Consider the following 24,231-nt stretch of genomic DNA (forward strand, 5'->3'; position numbering starts at 1 on the left):
TTTTTCCAATGGAGGTTGGCACCAAACGTCAGTCCCTGTAGATTTCCATATTTCAATGTCCACCTTAACCACAGAGATAACATGTTCACAGGCTGGTAGGAAACATTCAAATAGGTTAAACGTTTAAAGTTATGCAGTGTTAAGTTTGTGGCCACGTTTAGGGACCTGTGGGTGCTAGCTAGGCTGCTAACTAGATGCTAGGTACTGCCTCGGGTAATCCAAGTCACTGAACTGGCCCTCTTGAACATGAAAGTGGTGTTAGTACCCTGAATCTAGAGCATTTTGGTGGAAACACAAAATCATATGTCCTACTGTACCTAACTGTAAAAGAAGTCTTTTTTTCTATTTTATTTTCTTATTCTTTTTTTGGTAATGATGCAGTGGAAACTACAGCACTTTCTCTCTCTTAAAGCATCAGGGCTTGTTTTGATATGACTTCCTCCCACTACTTAATCTTACTCTTTTTTTCCACAGCTGAAAACGGGAAATAAAACAGTCATCTAAAGACAATCCTCATCTGAGATACACGTGATAACAAAGTGTCTCTAAACCCGACAGACCACTGATGTTAAATGTGTAAAATGTGGGCCTCGTGTTTGAATGAATTTTTGTGAAATGAGTTAAAGCGGTTGGTGTGGAGGCAGGTGGGTGTGCAGTTGGTGGTCCGACAACAGTTGCAGGCATTAGCGTTTCCCAGGTGTGGAGCTCACGGTTTCTCAGCATGAACTCTGGGCACCAGATGGCATTAAGCCTGTCTTTCCAAAGCCAAGGGCTCAATTATCTCTGACCCTGTGTGCATTTGCATTTGTGTGTGTGTGTGTGAGAGCAATTGCAACTCTCTTGTGCAATATTCCAGTGAAAAAACATAATGCCGGTAACAACAACAAGCTGAACTACTTTGAAGCTATGTACTCCTTTGACCCGATGTGAAATGGAGAGTGTCTGTGTAGGCTGTGTGAGCGTGAATAGAAACATACAATTCTCATGCCCTGAGACTGAAAAGCATAGCAGAGAGTCTGCACTATCATTGCTTGCTTACAGGAGTGAACTGGCTTTTACAAGAAACCAAAACATAAAAATTAAAGATCAGTCTGGAGCACAGGTCTGTCTCTCTGGACTTTGCATGTGTGCACTGGTTAAGCTTCAGGAATGTTGAATACCTCATCAGCTTTGGCACACATTTGATCTTGGTAATGTGGGGCCATCTAGTTATTAGGTATTTTAGTATTATAACTATACACTACTATAAATTCATCTGAGTTTCTTTGGACAGGACAAACGAACCACTGATATGAGATAATGCACTCTAGCAACGATTTTAAATGCACGTCATTACTAAGTTAGTATTCAAATTTATTTTCAGGAAAAACAAACTAAATGGGCTTTTGGACCTTCTAATAAGATACTTTGTTTACAGAGCTAACAAAGTAATCCATATATCTAAAATTATAGTTGCCTGTAGGAAACAAAACAGTGCAAGTTTATCCAGCCTGTGACTTGTGAGTGTGGAAAAAAGCAGACCTTAATCCAAAATTTCTAGTAATAACTGTGCAAAAGTGTCTAATTTTTAAAGTAGTAGAGGTAATTTTGGTAAGTTTTAACAAATAGAATAGCTGTACTGTAAAGCTCTGAGATTTAAAGCAAGGTTTTGTTAATTCAGTTTTACTTATATAGCACCAAATCACAACAATAATGGCAAAAGGCGCTTTATATTGTAAGGTAAAGACCCTACAGTTATACAGATTTTATTGTTGAAATCTTGGCGATACAACTTAATTCTTCTGTATTTACACTATTAGTGTAATGAGGGCTGATGGCAACGGCAGCGTTGGTGCTATGTGTCGGCCTTGGGGATCCATTCCTGTCCAAACAGGCAGCTGACATACTCTTACAACTATAATTAAAATGAAATCACACAGTTTGGTTTTGATAAAAACACACTGCTGTAATAAGCAGTTCAAGCTAATTCTACTTTTTAAAAATTTTGTGATGATAGAATATGAATATCAGAGAATATGTTTTCTAGCCTGCAGTTTTTATTCCATTTTGCTGCTTTTAAACTATTTCAAATATGCTTTAAATGTAAATGTTAAATGTAAATTTGAATCATTTTATAAATCCGAAACTACGGAGCCCCGCAGGGGACATGGGAGAAAAAAAAAATTAGGGAGAAAAAAAAAATTAAGACGGACTTTTGCGAGATCTTGCAAAACAAACTCGGGATCTCGCAAAAGTATTGCGAGATCTCGCAAAAGTTTTAGCCGCATTCTTCGGAGGCCGCCAGCTCGAAGCCGACCGGGAGGTCGAGGCACGATGTGCCGGGAAAGCGGTGTTCCTCCCGGCTGTAGTAGGTCTCGACCTCCCGTTAGCTTCGAGCTAGTGGGTGTCAGATCTCCAAAAACGTCGGAGCACTTTTGCAAATATGTGATGTCTTGTAAACCGAGCAGGTATCTGACGTTTACACAACTACATTCACGCCTCAAAATATCTTAAAAGTGTATTTTGTGACCCAGAAAGAGTAATATTACAACTAAGTAGCTGCCGCCATTGTTGGAATTCAACTTTCGCGAGAAAGTTTTGCGAGATCCCGAGTTAGTTTTGCGAGATCCCGAGTTTGTTTTGCGAGATCTCGCAAAAGTTTTGCGAGATCCCGAGTTTGTTTTCTGAGATCTTGCAAAAGTCCATCTTAATTTTTTTTTTTTCCTCCCTAATTTTTTTTCTCCCATGTCCCCTGCGGGGCTCCGTATGAAACTGATATGTGCAGACATTCAGATTAAGATAACAAACACCGGAATTATAGGATGTTTTTGACTGTGCATTGCTTGGTGTCCGGTTAGCTCAGTATTTTTTTTGGCTAGCTTTTTGCATGCTATGCCAACCTTTGTTTTATGGACACAGTGATGCTAAGGATGTACACCTCTCTGTCACAGTATTTCTTTTTATAAAACACAAGTGTGACATGAGTTAAATGCCCCCTCATACCATCAACCTTCCAGTTTTCTTGCACCAGTGCCAACACTGGTCAACACCAATGTTAGCAAGCTAGCTTACAGTAGTGAATTTTGATCAGGCATTGTTACATGTTATAACATTAGTTGTTGATTATGCATTTTAACTTGTCTTCTTCAGTGTACCACAAATTCTATTAGGTGCATGGTCAGAGATTCAACAAATGCTAAAATGCTAAGCTTGGCAATGAAAATGTTTTTGAAATTTCTGTATTCTGCCGTTGTGCAGCTAAACCCAACCAAGCTAACATGTTCACAGCCCGGTAGGAAGAATTCAAATAGGTTAAAAGTTTAAAGTTATGCTGTGTTAAGTTTGTGGCCACGTTTAGGGACCTGTGGGTGCTAGCTAGGCTGCTAACTAGATGCTAGGTACTGCCTCGGGTAATCCAAGTCACTGAACTGGCCCTCTTGAACATGAAAGTGGTGTTAGTACCCTGAATCTAGAGCATTTTGGTGGAAACACAAAATCATATGTCCTACTGTACCTAACTGTAAAAGAAGTCTTTTTTTCTATTTTATTTTCTTATTCTTTTTTTGGTAATGATGCAGTGGAAACTACAGCACTTTCTCTCTCTTAAAGCATCAGGGCTTGTTTTGATATGACTTCCTCCCACTACTTAATCTTACTCTTTTTTTCCACAGCTGAAAACGGGAAATAAAACAGTCGTCTAAAGACAATCACAGTATTTCTTTTTATAAAACACAAGTGTGACATGAGCTAAATGCCCCCTCATACCATCAACCTTCCAGTTTTCTTGCACCAGTGCCAACACTGGTCAACACCAATGTTAGCAAGCTAGCTTACAGTAGTGAATTTTGATCAGGCATTGTTACATGTTATAACATTAGTTGTTGATTATGCATTTTAACTTGTCTTCTTCAGTGTACCACAAATTCTATTAGGTGCATGGTCAGAGATTCAACAAATGCTAAAATGCTAAGCTTGGCAATGAAAATGTTTTTGAAATTTCTGTATTCTGCCGTTGTGCAGCTAAACCCAACCAAGCTAACATGTTCACAGCCCGGTAGGAAGAATTCAAATAGGTTAAAAGTTTAAAGTTATGCTGTGTTAAGTTTGTGGCCACGTTTAGGGACCTGTGGGTGCTAGCTAGGCTGCTAACTAGATGCTAGGTACTGCCTCGGGTAATCCAAGTCACTGAACTGGCCCTCTTGAACATGAAAGTGGTGTTAGTACCCTGAATCTAGAGCATTTTGGTGGAAACACAAAATCATATGTCCTACTGTACCTAACTGTAAAAGAAGTCTTTTTTTCTATTTTATTTTCTTATTCTTTTTTTGGTAATGATGCAGTGGAAACTACAGCACTTTCTCTCTCTTAAAGCATCAGGGCTTGTTTTGATATGACTTCCTCCCACTACTTAATCTTACTCTTTTTTTCCACAGCTGAAAACGGGAAATAAAACAGTCGTCTAAAGACAATCACAGTATTTCTTTTTATAAAACACAAGTGTGACATGAGCTAAATGCCCCCTCATATCATCAACCTTCCAGTTTTCTTGCACCAGTGCCAACACTGGTCAATACCAATGTTAGCAAGCTAGCTTACAGTAGTGAATTTTGATCAGGCATTGTTACATGTTATGACATTAGTTGTTGATTATGCATTTTAACTTGTCTTCTTCAGTGTACCACAAATTCTATTATGTGCATGGTCAGAGATTCATAAAAGATGAGTGGTACCAGAGGTGTACTACAAAGCCAGATGAATGGCTTAGTGAATATTTCATGCTTTTAAAATGTTTTTCAGACTCACCTGTTCTTAATTCAGCTATTCACTCTGACTGCATAATTTGCCAGACAAATATTTTTTCAATCTAAGCTCAATTTTTCAGTTCCAAACAGATCTGACCAACCAGACCAATGTATTTGGCAACAAGTGCACTGTAGCTCAAAAAGTAAATAGTAAAATAACACTGCTTTACCCCAGACACAGAGCTAGACACTGCTCTGGGTCTGAAATTATTTTCCTGACTTCTCAGATGCATTTCCAACTCTGCTAGCAACTCTCAAACTGCCCCACTGACATCCTGAAATATGAATGAAAGCAGTTGCGATACAGCTTCAACTGTGGGATCAAACCGTGAAATCTCAGTTTCCTCCCTTTCTTCTTGTTTGGAAACACCAGCTTATCGTGGCTTGGTGTCGACAATTTTGTTTACAATTTTCTTTTTGGGGATGAATGTTGCACAAAAATGCAATACGTCAAGTATTTACATACGTTAAGTGTCTGCATCCGGAAAAATTTGAATTTCATATCATTTTTTTGCATCTTGCTTTGTGTGTGAAAGCCTTTAAAGTCAGTTTCCTGTATCACAAAACCGTCTCTCTTTTTACCTGGATAAATCACCATGGTAATTTGCTGAACACATAACCTACTCTGGAGCAGGCTGTGTTTTGAGTTTCCGCTCAAAATTGCCTGGATCACCGCATTTTGATTAATTCCTTTAAGTGCATTATAGATTGTCTGCCGGGGAAATTCATATGTGTAAATGTTTAGCCATACCTTACTAAAAACCACTGCCTGAAGCACAAACTGTTTTGCATTGCCACATAAATGCACTGTGGTCATGCGAAAAATGTATAAATGGTGATTCAAATATTTTACACCAGAACACAGAACGTGTACTGTGATCTTTTTTCTGCAAACAAACTGAAGATATTTCCAAGTCTCCTTTACGCTGTGGGACAGTAACTTTTAATGAGACATATAAACAGCAGAACAGAGAACGCATTCAGCTTTAAATCATTAACTTGAATTAATATGATCGTTTTACTGCTCTGCGTGATAAATACCAAGATTAATGATTTTCTGCAGCGTTGCACTTCTTATGTTCTTATATATAGATATTGAATTTTAATCATCATCATCATCTGATAAGATCTCTGAAGTAAGCGTCACTCATGGGGATCATTTTGTGTAGGAGAAGAGTCATATGACCTGTGAAACTCCCCTTTTTCTATTAGCATTTTCTGAGCCTGAAGCCAGATTTAACAAAGAGAGATGATAACCAGCGTCGTGATATCCTTTATCTCTGACTGGGGCTTTAGGTTTTGTCGAGTGAGCTAACTCTGAAATCTCCAGGCTTATTTAGAAAGTAAGCAGGAAAGGGAGGGGTGAATACAAAAATAATAATAGGAAGAAGAAGAGGGTGAAAAGCTTCCCTCAATGATGAGTGCCACCACTCTCTTCTGATGTTCAATGGGAAACAAATGGGCTGACTTTGCAAAATGGGCTTCCATGAAAAGGCCATGAAGTGAGAGTCTGCCTTTGATCCAGTGCCTCTACTGGCAGAAAGCCTCCCAGTCTGGGCTTCTTCAGACAGACCAGTCTGACGAGAGAGAGTCTCTCCTGTTTCAAAGAGAGTCGCGCTGCATATCCTCTTTTGCACAAATTTTCCTGTGACTATCAAAAGGCCCGAAATACACTGCTCATATGAGCACAGTGCCAGCGAGGCTGAGAAACACTCACGAGGGCAAATTACTCCGAGCATCATGTTAAACAGTGTCATAACTGACTGTAGGAGGTACCGTTCATATTGACAGAATTCTGACAATGTAGAGACACGAGTACATTGCCAGTTTACCCTTTCTGGTAGATGTTTCCATGGCAACCATGGCTCTCTTTTAATGAAACACGAATCCAGCAGGGGACTGAAACGGAGAGACAATATGGCCACTGGCATTTGAAAATTTTAGCAAGAAATAATGTGTGTGTGTGTGTGTGTGTGTGTGTGTGTGTGTGTGTGTGTGTGTGTGTGTGTGTGTGCGTTTCTTGGCAGTAAATAATATGTAATCAATCAGATGGTCAATCAGAGCTCGAGGCAGGACAGTCTCAAGTTGGTGCTAGGCTGTTGCGTCAGAGTTATTTTAAAGCTGTCTGGCTGTCTGCCTCTGTAAACCTGTCATGGAAGAATTAAAATAAATGGATGGGTATGGAAAATGTACCTCATGTGACAAATGAAAACCACAAATGAAGAAACATGGACTTCCTAAAGAGAAAGAACATAAGATTACAGTTAGCTCAAGTGTAATACAGTCCAGTGTGGTGGATTTGCGATATGCATGTTTTCATTTAAGTGCTCTGATTTCATCCTAAATGAAATCACAAAAAAGTTACAAAGTGTAAAATCTCAAAACACATTACTGTGGATCATCTTTGTGCTTCAAGCAGACAATGCTGACACAATCTGAAACCACAAGTATTTTTCAATTCTTCTTGAAAAATATTTCTCATACGGACACACACACACACACACACACACACACACACACACACACACACACACACACACACACACACACACACACAGCCATCACAAACTGATATAGCAGATGCGTGGTATAACAGGCATCTGCTTTGGGGCCACATTTTCTCTTATTACTTTCTCCTATTATTGCCTTAATAGTTACCGTGCAACCACACTCATGGTACACATTAGGTTTTTTTTTCCAGGGCTTACTGTTGCTTAAGAGATGGCAGAGTTGGTTTGTTTGTTTGATCAGCCTGCCACTTTGGTTCACAGTCAAGTATCTCTGGCTATTAGCTGTAGATTTCTGGTTATTGCTAAGAAGTCTGGTGTTGGAATAGACAACGTCTGGAGATGATGACTCTTCAGTGATGCATGATTCATTTGGAACTGTAATCTATTCAGTTGAATTCCTCTCTAGGAGCACCATCGGCTAAGAGTTTGCTCACCACCAGAATTCCGGAATTCGCATGATAAGGTGGGGCCAGGTTTCACAATGAACTCACCCGAAACTCTGGCTGATTGGGACCCACACCCAGTTTCACACCTTGGCTCAGGCGATTAGAGGATCATCAGGGGGTCCTTTTGTCCCTCTGTGGGGGGATACTCCCACTAGGTTTATATCTGGGACTCTCCACCATTTGACCTTAGAACTGAAGAAGCTTCTCGGATGAGAGGTGAAACGTCTTCAAGTTACTTAAAGAAGTCCAGACGCTTTTCTTTGCAAGCTCCTTTGACTACAATGACCTGGATGACTGAGAACCTTCACAGACAGATTCATGAAGTATATATCTCTGTATCTCTGTCCCATCTGGCCTGTCAAACCAAAGTGTTTTGGGGACTCACTGGCTCCACCCTTAGTGCTTTTTTCAGATTATACTTCCACAGTCAGTAACATGACATAGCCCATCTGTAGCTGGAATAGCAACAACTATAAGCAAGCCAACAAGATGGGGGACATCATGATTTCAGGTTCATTGAATTTAAAAGGAGATTTTAGACTATGCCATTGGTATACTACAGTAAGTACCTTAGGAGCTGCTAAGGTTTGATAGACTACAGTGTCTAGTGCTAATAAAAGCCACCAAAAACTTATGAATGAATCATTATGGCTCAGCACACTTGAGTAACCTCTTTGTGACTAGGAAAAAGCAGAGGTTCCCTGGTGTTTGCACTGAATTTTTTCACATTCAGTGACCAATAGCAAGTAGTTGTGGTAGTTGTTCGGCCTCTGGAAGACCACTTTCTATTACAAGGGGATTGCACAAGCTGCCTGGTGGAACAATCCTGCTCTGACTGCAGTTACTCTCAGACAGTTTGGCGAAGGTTTGCAAATAATTGCCATCTAATTTATAAATGCAGACAGATTGCCAACACATCATAGTTAATCTGTGTGCTGATGAGTGTAACATGTCTACAGTGTGTCTCTCTGCAATAGAGAACTTGACTCAGCTGTTGGTTGCTCATATTCTGCTTATATTCCTGTATAAAATTGCTGTCCTGCAGCAACACCGTCACTATTTCTGATCTTTTTCAGATCTACGAGGTTCTAGCTGGACTCTATATGTAAGCAAATTTCTGTTTAATATCAGTGTTTTTGTATGTACGCAGCAATAGATTTGCGATCAAAGGAAACAGATTTATGATTTTCCCTGATTTATCACAGTGAATCACCATTTTATTACAGATTGCACATAGTTGCCAGCCTGACCCCATCCAAATGCAAAGTTATAGCAGACTGACTCTGTTTCTTTGCAGTTGCTTTGAGGACAGCAACTTACAGTGAGTGGTGACAGGCCGGGTCCCCGCCTTTGAAGTAACATTTCAAAGGCAGCGAGAACCCATGTTCAGAGCACGCTGTTAGTTTTGGGCGTGTCGTCGTCTCCAACCACTGTTTTTCCTACTGTGACTGTAGCATGACCAGTACAGTAGCCAGAAAACCATAACAACATAGATCTGCTTTGGTTGTTGACTTTTACTTTCCTGTAACCCTACGTGAGCTGCTCCACTGCTATGATGGGTGCAGATGTCAAAGGTCATGCTATTGCAGTTTTTTGATATTTTACTTTGATGACTTAGAGTCACGTTGCATTTCCTTCGACACACAGAGTAGCTGATTTCTTTAATTATTGTTTTGTTTAGTTTTTAAGAGCTAATTCTCATTTCTAAAGACTAGCTACCCTTAAGAGGGAAGTAAAAAATAGACCCTATAAATAAAAATTTTAATAACTTCTTAAAGAAAAACAATTGAGGGGGGATTTCTCTAAAAGTTATCAGTACTATAAAAAAGTTTTTGCAGTTCCTGCTGATGGTGATGTACAATGACTCAACTAGGCCCGTGCATGAGGATGTGATAATTAAAACACCATTACACCCTGAGGCTACTTTACACTGGCTGTTAACACATTTGTCAAAAGCTGCTGGAAATTGAATGTATACAGATCTTTATTTTAAATTATAATTTAAATTCTTGCATGCTGCTCGATAATCTGTCTGTTCAGGCTTTGTTCTCTTTTAACATAAATCTAAGATAGATAAACACGGCTCGCCTTAAGGGTTTTTGAACTGTGAAAAAAAATTGACAGATGAGCAGCAGGTTGCATGTGAAAAAACCTCAAGAACAGCAGCTTCAGTGTATTTTTAGCTTGATGTTTGTCAGTATTCACTCATTTACATCCATCTTAATAACTTAATTCTCTCTAGCTCTTCTTAATGTTATTAAGCTCACAGATGTCATGGAGATTATTATGACGAAACATTTTTTCCTCGCAAATTTGCAAGATCTCATAAAGATCTGTCTGGGCTGCATGTAAAATGTTTTCCATCCTGATCGAGGGCAGAAATGAGATTGGGGTTGATGAGACTATTATGATTCATTTGCTATATCCCACAACACCTGCAAGGAACAGCCTGTGATCTGTGATGCACACACACACACACACACACACGCACTGAAAACAATATTACAGAGAGAAAGACACAGTCTCTCTACAGTAACAAACACACACACAGTCACACAGACAGTGACTTTGCTTCTTGCAGAGGTGCCGAAATGATTTGTTGCAGGTACTGATTAGCCTACCAAGCAGCTGTGTGCGTGCTACCCTTCCTTTAATACCCTCCCATCTCACTGTGATCAGCACCATAAGGCCCCAAGAGGTCGCATCAGTCAAGCTGAGACAGATACTCTTATTTTGATCGTGTCACTCTCTTGTATCACTGACACACAGCTGACTGTTGACATGCAGAAACTGCACTGCGCAGCTGAAACTCTGCACACACTGCCTGTTTGAACACAGTTTCTTTCTCAGCCCTTTTTCTTTCAAACATTGAACAGTGATTGTTCAGCGTGTTTGTTGATTGCTTCTAGCAAAGCAATACAAGCTGAAGCATCTCAGTATGAAATGTATTAGCCACTTTTGCCCAAAGGCAGAGCAACTGAACATAATGAAAAGACTAGACGCTGAAGATAAAGATCAAATCACTGTATTAGGTGTTACTGCGCCCTCTCCTGACCAATGTTAGTGTTACATAATTGCAACAAGAGATGCCTTTTTTTTTCTTTTTGTGGCTGTCGAAGGGCAGTTTTATCACCCACTCAGAACAATCTCGAGACTAACGATGCCTTATAGATCATAAAGTCACACATGTTAGATCTATTGAAAAGCACCATAATGCACCGTTTACTGGAGTAAGTGAATCATCTCTTGCTTGTTTTGCAATTAGACAAAAGAGATCTGGTTACTTTGGTGTTATCAGACTTGCATTGGTTGTCTGTGGATTATAAAATGGCACTGTTTGTGACGACATGACGTCCTGATACTGTTTATCTGCTGTACATAGTTGTTGTTTTTTTTTTCAAGCCTGACACAGCGTGCTGAAATATGACAAGTCTTTGCCTTATAGCTCTTTGGGAATCACCTTGTTGGTGCAAAAATACTATTTCATGCCTGTCAAACTGTGTTATCGTTTGCATTTTTCAGAGATTCACAAAAGAAAAGAGAACAATGAGTGAAAAAGAAGTGTCCAAAGAAAAGCATTCAAAGACTTTCAGAAGGTCTGGAAAACTATTCCTCAAGAGCACTTTAAAAATTACAAAAAATTTGGCTTTTTGGAAGAAATAATATTTAAAGAAATAAAGGCTCGCTGAAGACTTTTGCACAGAACAGTAGGGGAGTTAGCTGTTGTGTCATTGTTTTGAATTAAAGTGTGTGGGTGCAGAGGAACTCTGGGAAAATGCCTGGTTTTCTCTCGCTTTTTTTCATGTGCAATAAAAATTTAAATGAACTTACTTCTCAGAGTTGGAGTAGACTTAGAATGCATCGCTTTCTTCTACTTATTCTCTGTGTAATAACTTGTATTTACATTCCCCTTTGCTTCCATTGGACTTTGCCTTTGCTTTTGCTTTTGTTTTTTTGTAATAAAAGGACAAATTTGAAATCCTTTTTCATTTTCTGTGTTCTTAAATGACAAACGCACATTTATACCACATTTAATAAATTATTAATCGTGTGATTAGTTCAATTTAGGTGTAAGATATTTAAAAAAGGAGAATGAGAAAAATGTGGGGTCAAATAAAAAAAATACAAAAACAAAAAACTGTGAACTAAATATGTATGACATGCAGACAAAATGATGAGACGACAACACACATTTGTGACACAATAATCTACATTTATTTCAGTGTTAGCAGGTTTAAATGTACATTTCACATCATGCATACAGTTTGAGTACAATTACAATCTTTGCGTATATCAAAATATAAAGGCTAGCTTTGTGTCGTTATAAGATTATACAAATTAAGTATACAAAAGTACAGGTACAGCTAAAGGTTCGGGTCTCGGAGGGTTTGACAGCTGCTTCTCTGCCTGGGTAAGAACCTCATGTGGAGATGATCAGCCTCTACAGGCTGCTGGGAAAGGTTGTTGGTTTGTGTGAGGCAGTCCAGGGTCGGGCCCTCGTGAGTACAAACAGAGTACTGAGACAGCAGTGTCACCAAAATGGATTTCATCATCAGTATGGCGATGTGCTTGCCAATGCACGAGCGAGGGCCTGAACCGAACGGCTGAAAGTAGCGCCGAGGAACCTGGAGGCAGAACAAGAGGACCGATGAGAAAAAAAGTAAAAGGAAAGATGTATTTTCAAGAACACGAAGCTCAGATGATCTGTGTGGGTGTGGCTTCATCGGGCTGGACTGAAAGATTCTGATTGACGTGTTTCTAATTGCTGACTGGTGCAACTGGAACAAGTGCCAAACAAGAACAAATAAGTGTGACATCATCTTTTTCAACCAAGTTCCACCTCTTTCTAACCAGGAGAAAAAGTAAAGCAATGAAAGCACTACTCACATTCTTTTCAAAGTTTTCCAGATTAAATTGATTGCCTTTGAGGAAAAACTCGGTGCGGTGCATTCGGCCTATGTTCAGAATGATGTTTGTGCCCTTCGGTATCCTGTAGCCTTCTATGATGTCATCAGACAGGGCTCGACGCATGGTGCATTCCACCACTGGGTGGAAGCGCAAGGATTCATTGATGAAGCTCTCAAGCACCTGCAGCTTGTGAAGATCCTGGTTCTGAAGCTGTCTCTCACCTGTAGCAGCAACAGACTGTTGTGAATTCAAGTTTTTCAGCCTGGAGCAAATGCAGTGAAATGCAATACTCCTGAGTTAATGAAGGTTATTGTGGCCAGGTTTTGTGGTTTTGGTGATATAGTTGGACTTATTCTTTTAAATGGGGTGTGTAAGCGTAATAGTAAGAGCTGTCAGTGTAGAGTGAAACAGTGCCAAGTGTCAAAATGTATCTTTGATGTGCAGCAAATCAGTTATAATTGCATTTTTTCTTAACTGCTGCAGCCTCTTACCCACAACAGCGTCTATCTCCTGTAGCAGCTGCAGCTCCACGTGTGGGTTTTGTTTGAGGAGCAGAAGCATGAAGAAGAGACTGAGGGACAGAGTGTCCGGAGCTGCGATCACCATCTCCAGCACGCACTGCGTCACATCGTCAGCAGACAGCTCGCCGTGGTTCTGAAAACACAGTTGAATGCAAATATGCTGTCTGACCTTACTTGGTAGGCGGAAAAGAAATCCAGCATTTCACATGCAAAGAGGAACTGCTGAGACAGCTTGAAAATGAAAAAACACAAGTACCACAAGTGAAAGGTTTTACTTTAAATGAAAGTATATTTGCAGAAGGAGAATACTTCGTAGACTGACTTGTGCAAATATGAGCTCTGCCGTGAAGTTGATGTCGTCCAGCTTATCTGCCTGCTCCATATTTTTCCTCTTTTGATCTACAAGATGTTTAATGGCATCGTGTAACTCCTGGCTGTGAGATAACAGATAACACATATTTAAAAAGATGAAACTAAAGGTGGGCTTATGTATGAGACTGAGTGACTCACGCTGCTGTCTTGTGCCTGTGGTGAATCCAGCCGAACTTGAAGTAGATGTCAGGTTTGATAAGCACATCCTGCCATGTGTGAAAATACTTTAGAATCTTCAGCAGCAGCTCTTTCTCTGGATGCAAGGTAACATAAATATATTAGCATGCTAAAATCGTTCCCATATCTTTTTGATCCACTTCTGGAGACAAGAAATTCTTTATGTACAGCTTGCATGATAACGCAAGTAACATATTCATGCATCCTATTCACCATTGAGAGGTACGCCCAGGAAGAGTCTGTTAGAGATGTCCACCACGGTGCAGCGTATCAAACCGAGGATATCAACGAGTCCCAGGGTGTCCAGGTGGTCCAGGTGAGCCTTTGTGGAAGAGATGCAAACATCCACCGTCTGCTGCAAATTTGGGCCTGACAGAGCTGACAACATGAGATGGTTTTATGATTTAGTTTAGACAAATATTTGCTGTTTAAAAATCACATTTGAATAGCTGACTTTGTTTTGAAGTTCATGAAAGAGTTCCAGTTTTACCTTTAGCAAAATAGGTGCGTATCTTTTTCCACAGAGTTACGTTGTTGTTGAATATGATGCCTCTCTCGTTCATGCCGATGCAGCTGAGTCCCTGAATGCTCCCAAAACGTGAATTGTAGTTTCCGTTCTTCAGCACATGCTGCACTGCTGAAGCTCTGGTTTAAAAAAAAAAAAAAAAACAATAACAAAAAATCCACTGAAGCTTTTCATTTTACTTCTTGACTGGCTTGTTTGGTAGCATCAGCACTGACAGATTGAATGCAACTAACCTGCTTAGTATGAGCGTCTCTTCTCCGTTGATCCAGACTCTAACAATGTCTCCATACTTGTTATTGTAGTAGTTGCTGGCTCTGCCTATGCCAGTCCAGATAAATCTCAGATATGACAGAAGTGGGCCCAAACCCAAACAGAAAGAAGGACCTGTTGTATTAAAAAAGCAGAAAATATATTTCAGCTCTCACAACATTCTGTTGTAAAAACAAACAAACTCCTAATTAGAGCAACCTGAACCAACCTGGCGCAATTTTCTTGTCCGTGTGACTCCAGGCAACCAACAGCAGACAGACGAGCAGTATCAGCGTTCTGGTTGCCATTGATATTCCATGCGATTCGATGGCATTTGAGGTCACGGACAGATCTGCCACCACGGCGTCTAAGCCTACAGGACCCATCGCCTGTTCACAAGTAGAGATCAGATCCACGAGAAGGGTGATGATGTAGAGCAGCCTGCACAGACCTGAAGGGTCCGAATGCTCACATCTGCCTTTTTATAGGCGGTCTGAGCTGGTTACGTGCCAGGTCAGGGTAATGCAAAAGCCACAACACTGCAGGAAAAAGGTAAACAATACTGTGGCAACCTTGAGGGATTGGGTTTGTGCTTGTGCCCTTGGGTTTACAGGACCTAGTTCAGCGGTTGCATGTTGGCAAATATGAGCTCATATTTGGCATTTTGTTGATGAGAAGGTTTTCACCTCCTTTAAACTTTAAAAGAAGTTGCTTTGCCTGTGAGAACTTGAGAACATCAGTGTTATTTGCTCTAGCTGCCTATTAAAAATCAGCTTTTCAATAAATGCACATTTTTCATCTGTTTTTATTAAACAAGCGAGACAAGGGAATGGATTAAATGTTAATATTGACATATGTAATTGCATTTGAATTATATTCTTCATTACATTGATTCTAGATTTATGTTCAAAAGCTGACTTGGATTTTAGGTGATACATTTTCATTCAAAATCAGAGCTATTTGTTTTAATCAGAGCTGCTATGTATTCATATTGTACTCACACATGTGATCATATTACAGTAAAGTCTAAAAAATAGGAAAATGCTATCCATTTAATCCTGGCTTCCTGTGTTTTAATTTATTTGGCGTTGCTCTCAGATCCAGTGAAGCCAGGAAATAAGTTACACATAATACCAGTGTTAAATGCAGATACCATACTGTATTTGTTTATTTGTTTATCAGATGAATAAATGAAGATGATATGCTCTATGTACTACAGTAAAGCTAGACTGATCTGTTCATCTCCAGCCCCCAGACAGTTTGAAGAAAGAGTGGATAGCTGTAGCTAATGGAGAGACTGGTGGAAGAATTTTCCTCGCCAGAAAACAAAGTGGAGAAAAAAAAAAAGGTCATCAGTATTAAAGCTGGTCTGTGAACTAAAAACATGGAACAACTCGGTGAATATTGACATTATCTGTGACTTTTAGCCACTTTCAGTTCTCCGCTGAGCATTATAAATTCTAAAAATCCTCAACATAACCCATGCTGTCTGCTCTTGTGCCTGCCTTTGTTTCCTTGGCTCATTCTGCATAAAGAACCCTGCAAACTCACCGCCCACACTCCAGTCCAAGAATGCGCACACTTCAAATGACTGACTGTGTGCTGTGCCCCTGCCTCGATAACGATGCCCTGTGTGATGGCGTAGACCTAGATTGTTCTGCATGATTAAGCGACGACAGCCCCCTTTGTTTCTCCTAAAAAGTAGAAGTGTGCGTAACCTCGTCTCTGGGCTTTGAGTTGTGGTCAACCGCATCTTTATCACTAGTATATGTTTAGGGAGTTATTCAGAAACGAGCTGTTGAAAAGGTTTTTGAAATGTCAGAATATGTGTTATATGTAGGATTATATTATTACATCACATATTTAGATAAACATAAAAAATTAAGTACACCCTCTTTCAGCTCTAATGCTTTACATACTGCACAAGGGTTACACACAATTTACACAACCTATAATTTATCACCATCCACAGTCATTGCAGGAGTGGACGTCCCAGCAAATTCAGACTGTGCAGTGCTCAGAAAAACTGAAAACCTCAGCTAGCATCTTAAACATCAAAGTTCAAGACAGTACAATTAGAAATAGACTGAAAAGGTATGGCTAGTTGTTTTGTCCACAGGTGAAAGGCTGTTCTCTCTGAAAGATCACTGGCACATCTAGAACAGTCTCCCTGAAAGAGAGATGTCCTCAAACCTCAATGAACTCAAACACTGCTTTAAAAAAAAGAGTGTGCTGATTTATACCACGTGTTGTTGTTCTTCTGAGGTTATATTTAAATAGCCTGCTAAAATCATATATATATTTTTAATCACGTGTAAAACCTCAGAAGTTAAAGAGGGTGAAGTTTCACTTTCAAACTAACAGAACAGAAGGAGAGACTGATGATTTTGACCAGCAGCGAAAGAAAGCAGACTCTCAGCTTTGTGCTGCCCGAGCAACCTTGGGGAATTTATCACATGATTCACATTTAAAGCAGCACTGGAGAGTTGGTCGTGAGATATGATAACACTGTGAAGCTGAACTTGCCTTCCCCACCAGCTCCGCCGCTGCACATTACAAGCTACATGCAACAGAAAGTGTTGCCTTTACTGTTTGACATTACACGCTGAACTCCACTTTATTCTTTTCTGTTGACACTATGAGAGGACTTACCTGCAGTACAAGTAATCCCTCACTTTTATTTCTGTAGTAGTCCTAATAAATTTTAAATTTCTGAGCAGGAAGAAGTGGGAGGGTGGATGAAGTCTTCAGGAAGGCTGGCCATCTGTCTGTCCTTGGGCAGGAGTCCGAATTCGAACATGAACCTGTGGGAAGAACAGAGATAAAGCTGCTTTCCCAGCAGCTGCAGCTTAGGAAGGAGAAAAGGCTACAGGTGGGAATGTCAAAATATAGATTTAGTATGAAATAATTGATAAGCCTTTGCAAAAAAATATATATCTGGAATGCAAAGAAAAGAAAAGAAAAGAAAAGAAAAGAAAATTATTATAAAAACTCATATGTACATGTCTGGCTGGAGCAGTTCAAGCTGTCCAACCACTGGCCATCAGTGACCCACACTACAGGGTGAGCTCAGGGCTTGAATCTATGTTGCTTGGCTGATTTCTTCCTCTACCTCCTCCTATGCTGAACCCATGTGTGTGTGTTTGTGTAAAAGGGCTTTAACGCGGCTGCAAGAGCATGTAGGTCAGCGACATGAAGTGAGCAGTGCTCTAAAACACCACAGATGCCAATTAACTTACTCATTAAAGCACTATTAAGGTAGTCACATCTTTGTTTAAGCCAAAGCAGGCTGTACCAGCTACCTTTTGCAGGGAGAAAAGCTTCAAATGCCTTAATTTCTTTTCTGCTGAATTGTCACCTTTCCAGTTAAATGTCATTTTTCAGTTCTAAATCAAAGCTGTGGAAATGGGCCATTGTTGCGCCTGGTGAATGGAAGCTGTGAGGATGTGACAAGGACGAGAGCCGGGGGGAGAAATTCAAGGATACAGGAGGTGGGAAAAAGGAGAGAACTCAGTGGAGCTATAGTGGTAATATGTAATGATGTAATGTATTTTCTTTTAATGCCATATAGGCCTAACAACAACAACAACAACAACAACAATAATAATAATAATGTAATTGTGTAATAATGTAAATGTACCAGTGAACAGCTGTTTTTTTTTCTGGTGTATTCGTGCTTTCTTGTAATGTGTTTGAGTCCTCTTGTGTGTTCATCATATATGTGCGCGTGCATGTGTGTGTGTGAGAGAGATGTCAGTCTGCCCACGGCGGTGCAGTAGAATGGGTTCAGATGAATATAAATCAGGTGACTGAACAGGCGGGGGTTTCTCCCCAGACAAGCTCAGAAGATTGTGTAATGCCCACTCCTACATCACTGGTTTGCATGTACACACACACACACACACACACACACACACACACACACACTCACACACATACATAACCCCATCTCCACTTGGTGAACAGCCACTGTATTTACCAGTCTGCCTTCAGACAGACCACCAGTGTTGAGCTCAGATACTGAAGCTGACTAGATTTTATTTAGAGATTTCAAACAAGCTGAACGAGAGCTTAAATTTCCGCTAAAGTCTTCCTGTCTCTTGGATTACTTTGAATTTTAGATGTTTTGATTTTTGTTGGGAGCACCTTGTTCCATAAGGTCATAGAGCTAACACATCCTCTGTGCTGTTTCACTGTTCTTTCATTCTCTTTGAATGCTGAGGTCAGTGGTTGACCCCCAGAAGAGAGGAGGTGAAGTGGTGACAATGTGGATTCCCACACCCAGCATGACTCTCCCTCAGCGGATGGTGCTGTACGGGACGTGTGTCGTGGCACTGATGAACTCTATAGGCCTTCTGGTGCTCTTGGTCCAGCAGAATCAGCAGTGTGCCAGGCTGGAGCAGACAGAGGCACGGCTGATGGAGGTGGAGCAGAGCTCTGTGGTGGAGTTTCTTCAAGAGGTGCCCAGAGGAGCAGCAGGGCTGCGGGCGAGCGTGGGGGAACAGCCACAATATCAGTACCAATACTCCAGGAACAAGAGGAGCAAAGAAGAGGAAAAGGAGCTACAGCAGGAGCTGCAGGAGATTCGCCAGGAGGAGGGAAAGGAGATCAGTGAGCAGGAGGCCAGCCAGGAGGTCGGAGAGGAAACCGACAAGAGGACGAAGCACGAGAAGCACAAGCAGCGGCACAGCCAGCACTACCACAAGGCGCAGGTGCAGGACGACATGATGATGATGATGACATACTCCATGGTCCCGGTGAGTCTAGATCCTTGAATGAGAGAGAGAGAGAGAGAGAGAGAGAAGGCAAGCCAGGACATTTAGAGCAGCTCAGCCTGCTTCCTTGTTTTGTGATTGCTTAATAATGCTGTCGCTAATGGTTCACTGGACTAATGGCTGAAAGTCGTAACGCTCATGGAGCCTGACGAGCTGGCAGCGCCGAAGGCTCCAGATCCTGTTTGTGGTAATATGATTACAGGAATTTTAGTTTAGATGTCCTAATCAAACTCCAACAGAATATTTCCATTTATCAAACTACTTTTTTGTAAACACACTTGAAGTTTAATTTTGTACCATTTTAAGCTTCTACTCAGCTACATTTCACAGAAAAACTGTAGTTATTTAACATACTGAGATTCTGCATTCAAATCATGCTCGTCTTATTGAATATGACTTACTCTAGTCACTGCCACAAAGTAAATATTATTACATATCAAATAATAATAATAATAATAATAATAATATTCCTCGCAGATAATTATGTATATATCTTAAATATTATTCTATAGATACTGACTTAAAAGCACTATACAAAAGAATTTCAACCAATGTGAATGACTGAATTTGAGCCAATGAATGTTAATGTAACTTTAAAAAGGAAACATTCCTGACATTCTCAGTAACATTGAACAGTCTGATTTCTTTGGAAACACTCTGTGAAACTCATTAACTAGCTTCTGATGACTCAGAGGGTAACGGTAAGGGTTTGGGGGCGTTATGTGTAGCTGGCGGATTTCAAGATGCATAATGGATGAAGTTAGAGCCACAAATTCAACTGTGAGACAACAGCAAATCAGATTTCAAGCTAGCACTTCAGTCAGTGCAGTCCCCTTTTGCTCTGAACATGAACCCTTTACCCTTCTGCAATCAAAGCCTAGACGAGTAAAACTAGTCAGTAGTTTTTGAACTACAAAACAGAAACTGGATGTTCTATTCTAGAGACTATCATATAAAAAGACTGGAGTTAGATTTACCCCATACATCCAAAGAAAGCGACATTTAATCTTCCTTTAGAGCACCTTGCCTCAGTGCTTCTTTTTCTCCACTTCCCTACAGAGCAAAAGTGTGCAGCAGTCAGAGTTATTCTACCTGCACTTTAAAAAGGTGATGCCTGCCTTGCATGAACTAGGGTCAGCATCAACAAGCTCTTAATCTCCTCTTGCTCTTTTCTCTATAATAACCAAGCTCAGAGTCAAATGTAAAACAATTAATACTCAGACTGTAGTAACATTTCTCATCTACCAAAATGATCAGTCAGTTTAATGTGTATGTCAGGCTCATGTTCTGGCCTGTGCACAGAATGCTGACTCATACCTACTGAGTGTGAACACCACACAATTAACACGATGCTAACTGCAGTTTCCTTAATGGCCGCTGGTGTCTTTTAACATGAAGGGGTTTCTGAAGTCTACACAGATCATCTTTAACTGGCACGTTAAAAGGTGCAGGGTTTTTATTTTTAATAGAGTAATTTTAGGTAAAGTATGCTGCTAAATTTACTGCATTAATATTTTTTCTATTTCCTCTTTTACTTCAGATCAAAGTGCTGATTGATATTTGCAACAGCACCAGGGGAGTCTGCATAGCTGGTATGTTTTACTCGTATGAATCATGTGATCATGTTCAGAATATTACTTTTAAAAAATTCTCTAACATTTCTAAACTTTCGTTTACAGGCCCTCCAGGTCCGCCGGGTAAGTCAACCCACAATTCCTAATCCAAATTTAAAACCTGCTGTAGGGTATGTCTCCTTTGTGGTTTAGTGACCCATATTCTTGATAAGTCTTTTTTTAATGTTTATTCTTTCGTTGAGTCCACAGTAAAGATTTTTTTGTGTTACTCTAGGTTTGCCTGGTGCAGATGGCCTGCCTGGACACAATGGGACTGATGGCATCCCAGGACTGAATGGACTTGCTGGGGCTGATGGGAAAAGAGGAAGAAAAGGTAAGGAATTAGTGCTTTCACTCGGCATCCATCCTTATTTTGTCCTCAGGCAATCTTGGCCATTTAAGCATAGAAGTACTGGCACAATGTAAAAGTCAAAAGGTTGAGTATAACCTGCAGAGAAAAGTATTAAAATAGCAAAAAAGAAGAAACAGCCACTTAAACTCCTTGGCATGCACACACACACACACGCACAGACTTCTTTCTGTCCATGTATCACAATGCAAGCAGAATTTATTCACATTTTTGCTTCATGAATGAGTGAAGAGTTTGAAACAGCTTTCTTCCCTTGCCGATATTATTCATCTCTGTGGTTTTGGGCTTCAGCTGAATGAACTGGAAAACTGTCTTCCAGTATTCTCCCACTTCACTCTGCTCTCCTCCACAGTGGATGGCATGATTCATGCCAGCAATTCAATGGGACAATTCATTTCAACAATGGGGCAAAGTGTATTGAGGTTACGAATACAATGTTCTAGCTATTTTGCACGGTGTTCTCCGCAGGGCCACCAGGTGAGAAAGGAGAACCAGGAGAAAGAGGGGAGCGAGGAGAGCTGGGCCCACCCGGAGAGAAGATCCAACCATCCAATGATGCCATTATTGAGGGTGAGTAGAACTTTATTGACTTGAACCATTTTGCAGATGACCTGAAATAAAAATAAATTTAAATGGATAACATTTAGACATTCTCTCCATTTGAGCAGGTCCACCTGGGCCTCCAGGACCACCTGGGCCTATGGGTCCTCCTGGCCCGCCGGGGCCTCAGGGGCCTCCCAGAACAGGGCACCGCAGAGCTCACCTCCAAGCTTCTCATAATCAGGGTGAGAGATCAGTCATAGTTTGCAGGTGACATTTGTGTTCCTAAAAACAGTTGTTGACAAAATAATTTTCAATGCAATCAAAGCTCTCGGGAAGAAGGTTCAAATTCTCTCTCTCTTTTTAAATTCAAAGACACCCCCCCCCCCCCCCTCCCCATAAAGTGTCTAATTGAAACCTTCTGACAAACTAGTCCATCAATGACATGACTAAAACAGGATGAAACTGCTTCTAACAGGGCTACATGCCATTCCAAATGATGAAACCTCACCTGTAAAGGAGACAGAAAAACTACACGAGAAGACTGCCAAAAGGAACGGTACGTTTCCAGAGGAGGTTGTGTTCATGTGCAGTCATGTGACCTGTGAGTAAATCCCCTGAGATTTTTTGTTTTTCCCCACAGACTGCCTGATTAAGTCTCTGATCAACCCCAGAAATGTGACAAAGATGAAAACCACATTTGGCACATGGATGAAGGACACCGCTCAGCTGAACGATGAGCGAATATGGGTGGCGGATCACTTTTCTGGTAGGCTGGTTACAGAGTGTCGCGCATGTGCTCCTGTCCCCACTTTTATAATCTCCACGTCTTTTAGCAGTAAAGATTTTGCTTGTTCTTCCCCAGGTCGCATGCTGAAGGAGTACAAAAGCATTTCCTTTTTCCAGAAGAACAGCAGCGACACCATAGACGTTATAAAGTACTATCAAGGCTGCGGCCACATCGTTCACAATGGCTTCTTTTATTATCATGCTGCTGGCACTCCCAGCATTGCCAAGTAAGCCTTAAAGCCACTCGATGCACATCAAGGTGATTTTTTATGACTTCCACATCCTTCATTTAGCAGCTTCCTGCTTGTGTGTTCACAGATTTGACTTCAGCACCAAAAGACTTCAGACTCTCACTATTGAAAACTCTTTGTACAACAACCTCGCCTACCTGCTCCCCAACTCTAAGACCTACTTCAAGCTGGCAGCAGATGAGAACGGCCTGTGGCTGATCTTTGCATCCAATGTTGACGAGAGCATCATGGTGGCCCAGCTGGACCAGAAGACCTTCTCCGTCACATCCTACGTGAACACCACCTATCCTCGCATCAAAGCCGGCAACGCCTTCATCGCCTGTGGCGTCCTGTATGTCACCGACACCAAAGACACCAGAGTCACCTTTGCGTTTGACCTGCTGAAGGGAAAGCCGGTCAATGTGACCTTTGACCTGAGGTCTGCTGGTGAAGTGCTGGCAATGCTCTCCTACAGCCCAAAGGACAGACACCTGTATGTTTGGGACCACAGCTACGTCAGGCTGTATGTGGTCCACTTCATCTCTGATGAGTGAGAAACATGATGTCCGAACACGACCGTTACAGTAAATACTGAGAGCAAAACGCCTGCAGACTTTCATCTATTCACTGCATCTGAAAACTGATAACACAAGAGTGACATACACTGTGTGTGTCGCTGTTTTAAATATATTGTCCCGTGTTACTTTTGTGTTAAGTGAAATTGTAATTGACCGTCAAACTATTTCACTAAAGTAAATATGGTTTTGGTTAACAAGACGTTTGCGCTGTTGCCTCACAGCTAGAAGGTCCTGGGTTTGAATCCGCCACCTGGCCAGGGCCTTTCTGTATGGAATTTGCATGTTTCCCCCGTGTAGTCCAGCTTCCTCCCACAGTCCAAAGACATCCAGTTAGTGGGGTGAGCTCAACTGGCAATTATAAATTGCCCATAGGTGTGAATGTTTGTCTGACTATCTGTTAGCCCTGCAGCGACTGCTGACCTGTCCAGGGTGTATCCATCCTTTCGCGAAGAAAATGTATGAATGGATGGATGAAGGAAGTGCTGTATTTACTGTACATGGAGTTTTCAAAGGACACAAGATTTACTAATAGTGTGAAAAGTTATCATTTTGTATAAGCTGGCAGTTTATGCCAATCAAACCTATAACTCAACTTTTGTTGCCATTTGCGTTTTTGCATGGTGGGTCACCACTGCTTGATTTTTATACAGATGTAACTCGTGATGTCCCTTCCCCCTCTTTTTGTACATATAGACAAACCTGCCTTTGTAAGGAAGCAGCACAGCTGTCTGGCTGCAAAGGATAATAAAAATAAAAATTAAAAAAAAAGAAGAAAAAAAAAAGCGCCAAATCATCCTGATGAAATAAAAAGAATTTATTCACTTTACAAAAGGTAAAACTGACCAT

The 24,231-nt window shown here is 40.8% G+C and overlaps 2 protein-coding genes across 2 annotated transcripts; one reads left to right on the forward strand and one right to left on the reverse strand.

Moving 5' to 3' along the window:
- Window positions 1–11,929: 11,929 nt before the first annotated feature.
- cyp19a1a (cytochrome P450, family 19, subfamily A, polypeptide 1a) lies at window positions 11,930–14,948 on the reverse strand. The gene is made up of 9 exons (XM_024802810.2): window positions 14,720–14,948; window positions 14,475–14,625; window positions 14,206–14,360; window positions 13,929–14,093; window positions 13,677–13,791; window positions 13,489–13,600; window positions 13,137–13,299; window positions 12,625–12,866; window positions 11,930–12,362 (listed from the first exon to the last, which is right to left on the reverse strand). The coding sequence occupies exons 1-9, from the start codon at window positions 14,874–14,876 to the stop codon at window positions 12,102–12,104; spliced, it is 1,521 nt and encodes a 506-aa protein (XP_024658578.2). The 5' UTR covers window positions 14,877–14,948; the 3' UTR covers window positions 11,930–12,101.
- A 3,517-nt stretch (window positions 14,949–18,465) lies between these two features.
- Window positions 18,466–24,221, forward strand: gldn (gliomedin). Its single transcript, XM_004543475.5, has 10 exons — window positions 18,466–19,247; window positions 20,806–20,857; window positions 20,945–20,962; window positions 21,114–21,212; window positions 21,717–21,818; window positions 21,917–22,033; window positions 22,267–22,347; window positions 22,432–22,557; window positions 22,654–22,804; window positions 22,896–24,221. Exons 1-10 carry the CDS (start codon window positions 18,705–18,707, stop codon window positions 23,359–23,361), a joined length of 1,755 nt encoding a protein of 584 aa, XP_004543532.2. The 5' UTR covers window positions 18,466–18,704; the 3' UTR covers window positions 23,362–24,221.
- The last annotated feature ends 10 nt before the right edge of the window (window positions 24,222–24,231 follow it).

This window comes from Maylandia zebra, linkage group LG1 (genome assembly GCF_041146795.1).
Source record: "Maylandia zebra isolate NMK-2024a linkage group LG1, Mzebra_GT3a, whole genome shotgun sequence".
Classification (NCBI taxonomy): Eukaryota; Metazoa; Chordata; class Actinopteri; order Cichliformes; family Cichlidae; genus Maylandia; species Maylandia zebra.

Bases quoted from the DNA above. Each gene is read 5' to 3' on its own strand.
- cyp19a1a (XM_024802810.2), bottom strand. From the start codon at position 14,876: ATGGGTCCTGTAGGCTTAGACGCCGTGGTGGCAGATCTGTCCGTGACC. The intron at 14,361-14,474 runs GTTAGTTGCATT...TTTTTAAACCAG, and splicing joins GAGACGCTCATACTAAGCAG to AGCTTCAGCAGTGCAGCATG. The intron at 13,300-13,488 runs GTCAGTCTACGA...CTGTGTTTTCAG, and splicing joins CAGAGCTCATATTTGCACAA to AACCACGGCGAGCTGTCTGC.
- gldn (XM_004543475.5), top strand. From the start codon at position 18,705: ATGCTGAGGTCAGTGGTTGACCCCCAGAAGAGAGGAGGTGAAGTGGTG. The intron at 21,819-21,916 runs GTGAGTAGAACT...CCATTTGAGCAG, and splicing joins CAATGATGCCATTATTGAGG to GTCCACCTGGGCCTCCAGGA. The intron at 22,348-22,431 runs GTACGTTTCCAG...TTTTCCCCACAG, and splicing joins GAAGACTGCCAAAAGGAACG to ACTGCCTGATTAAGTCTCTG.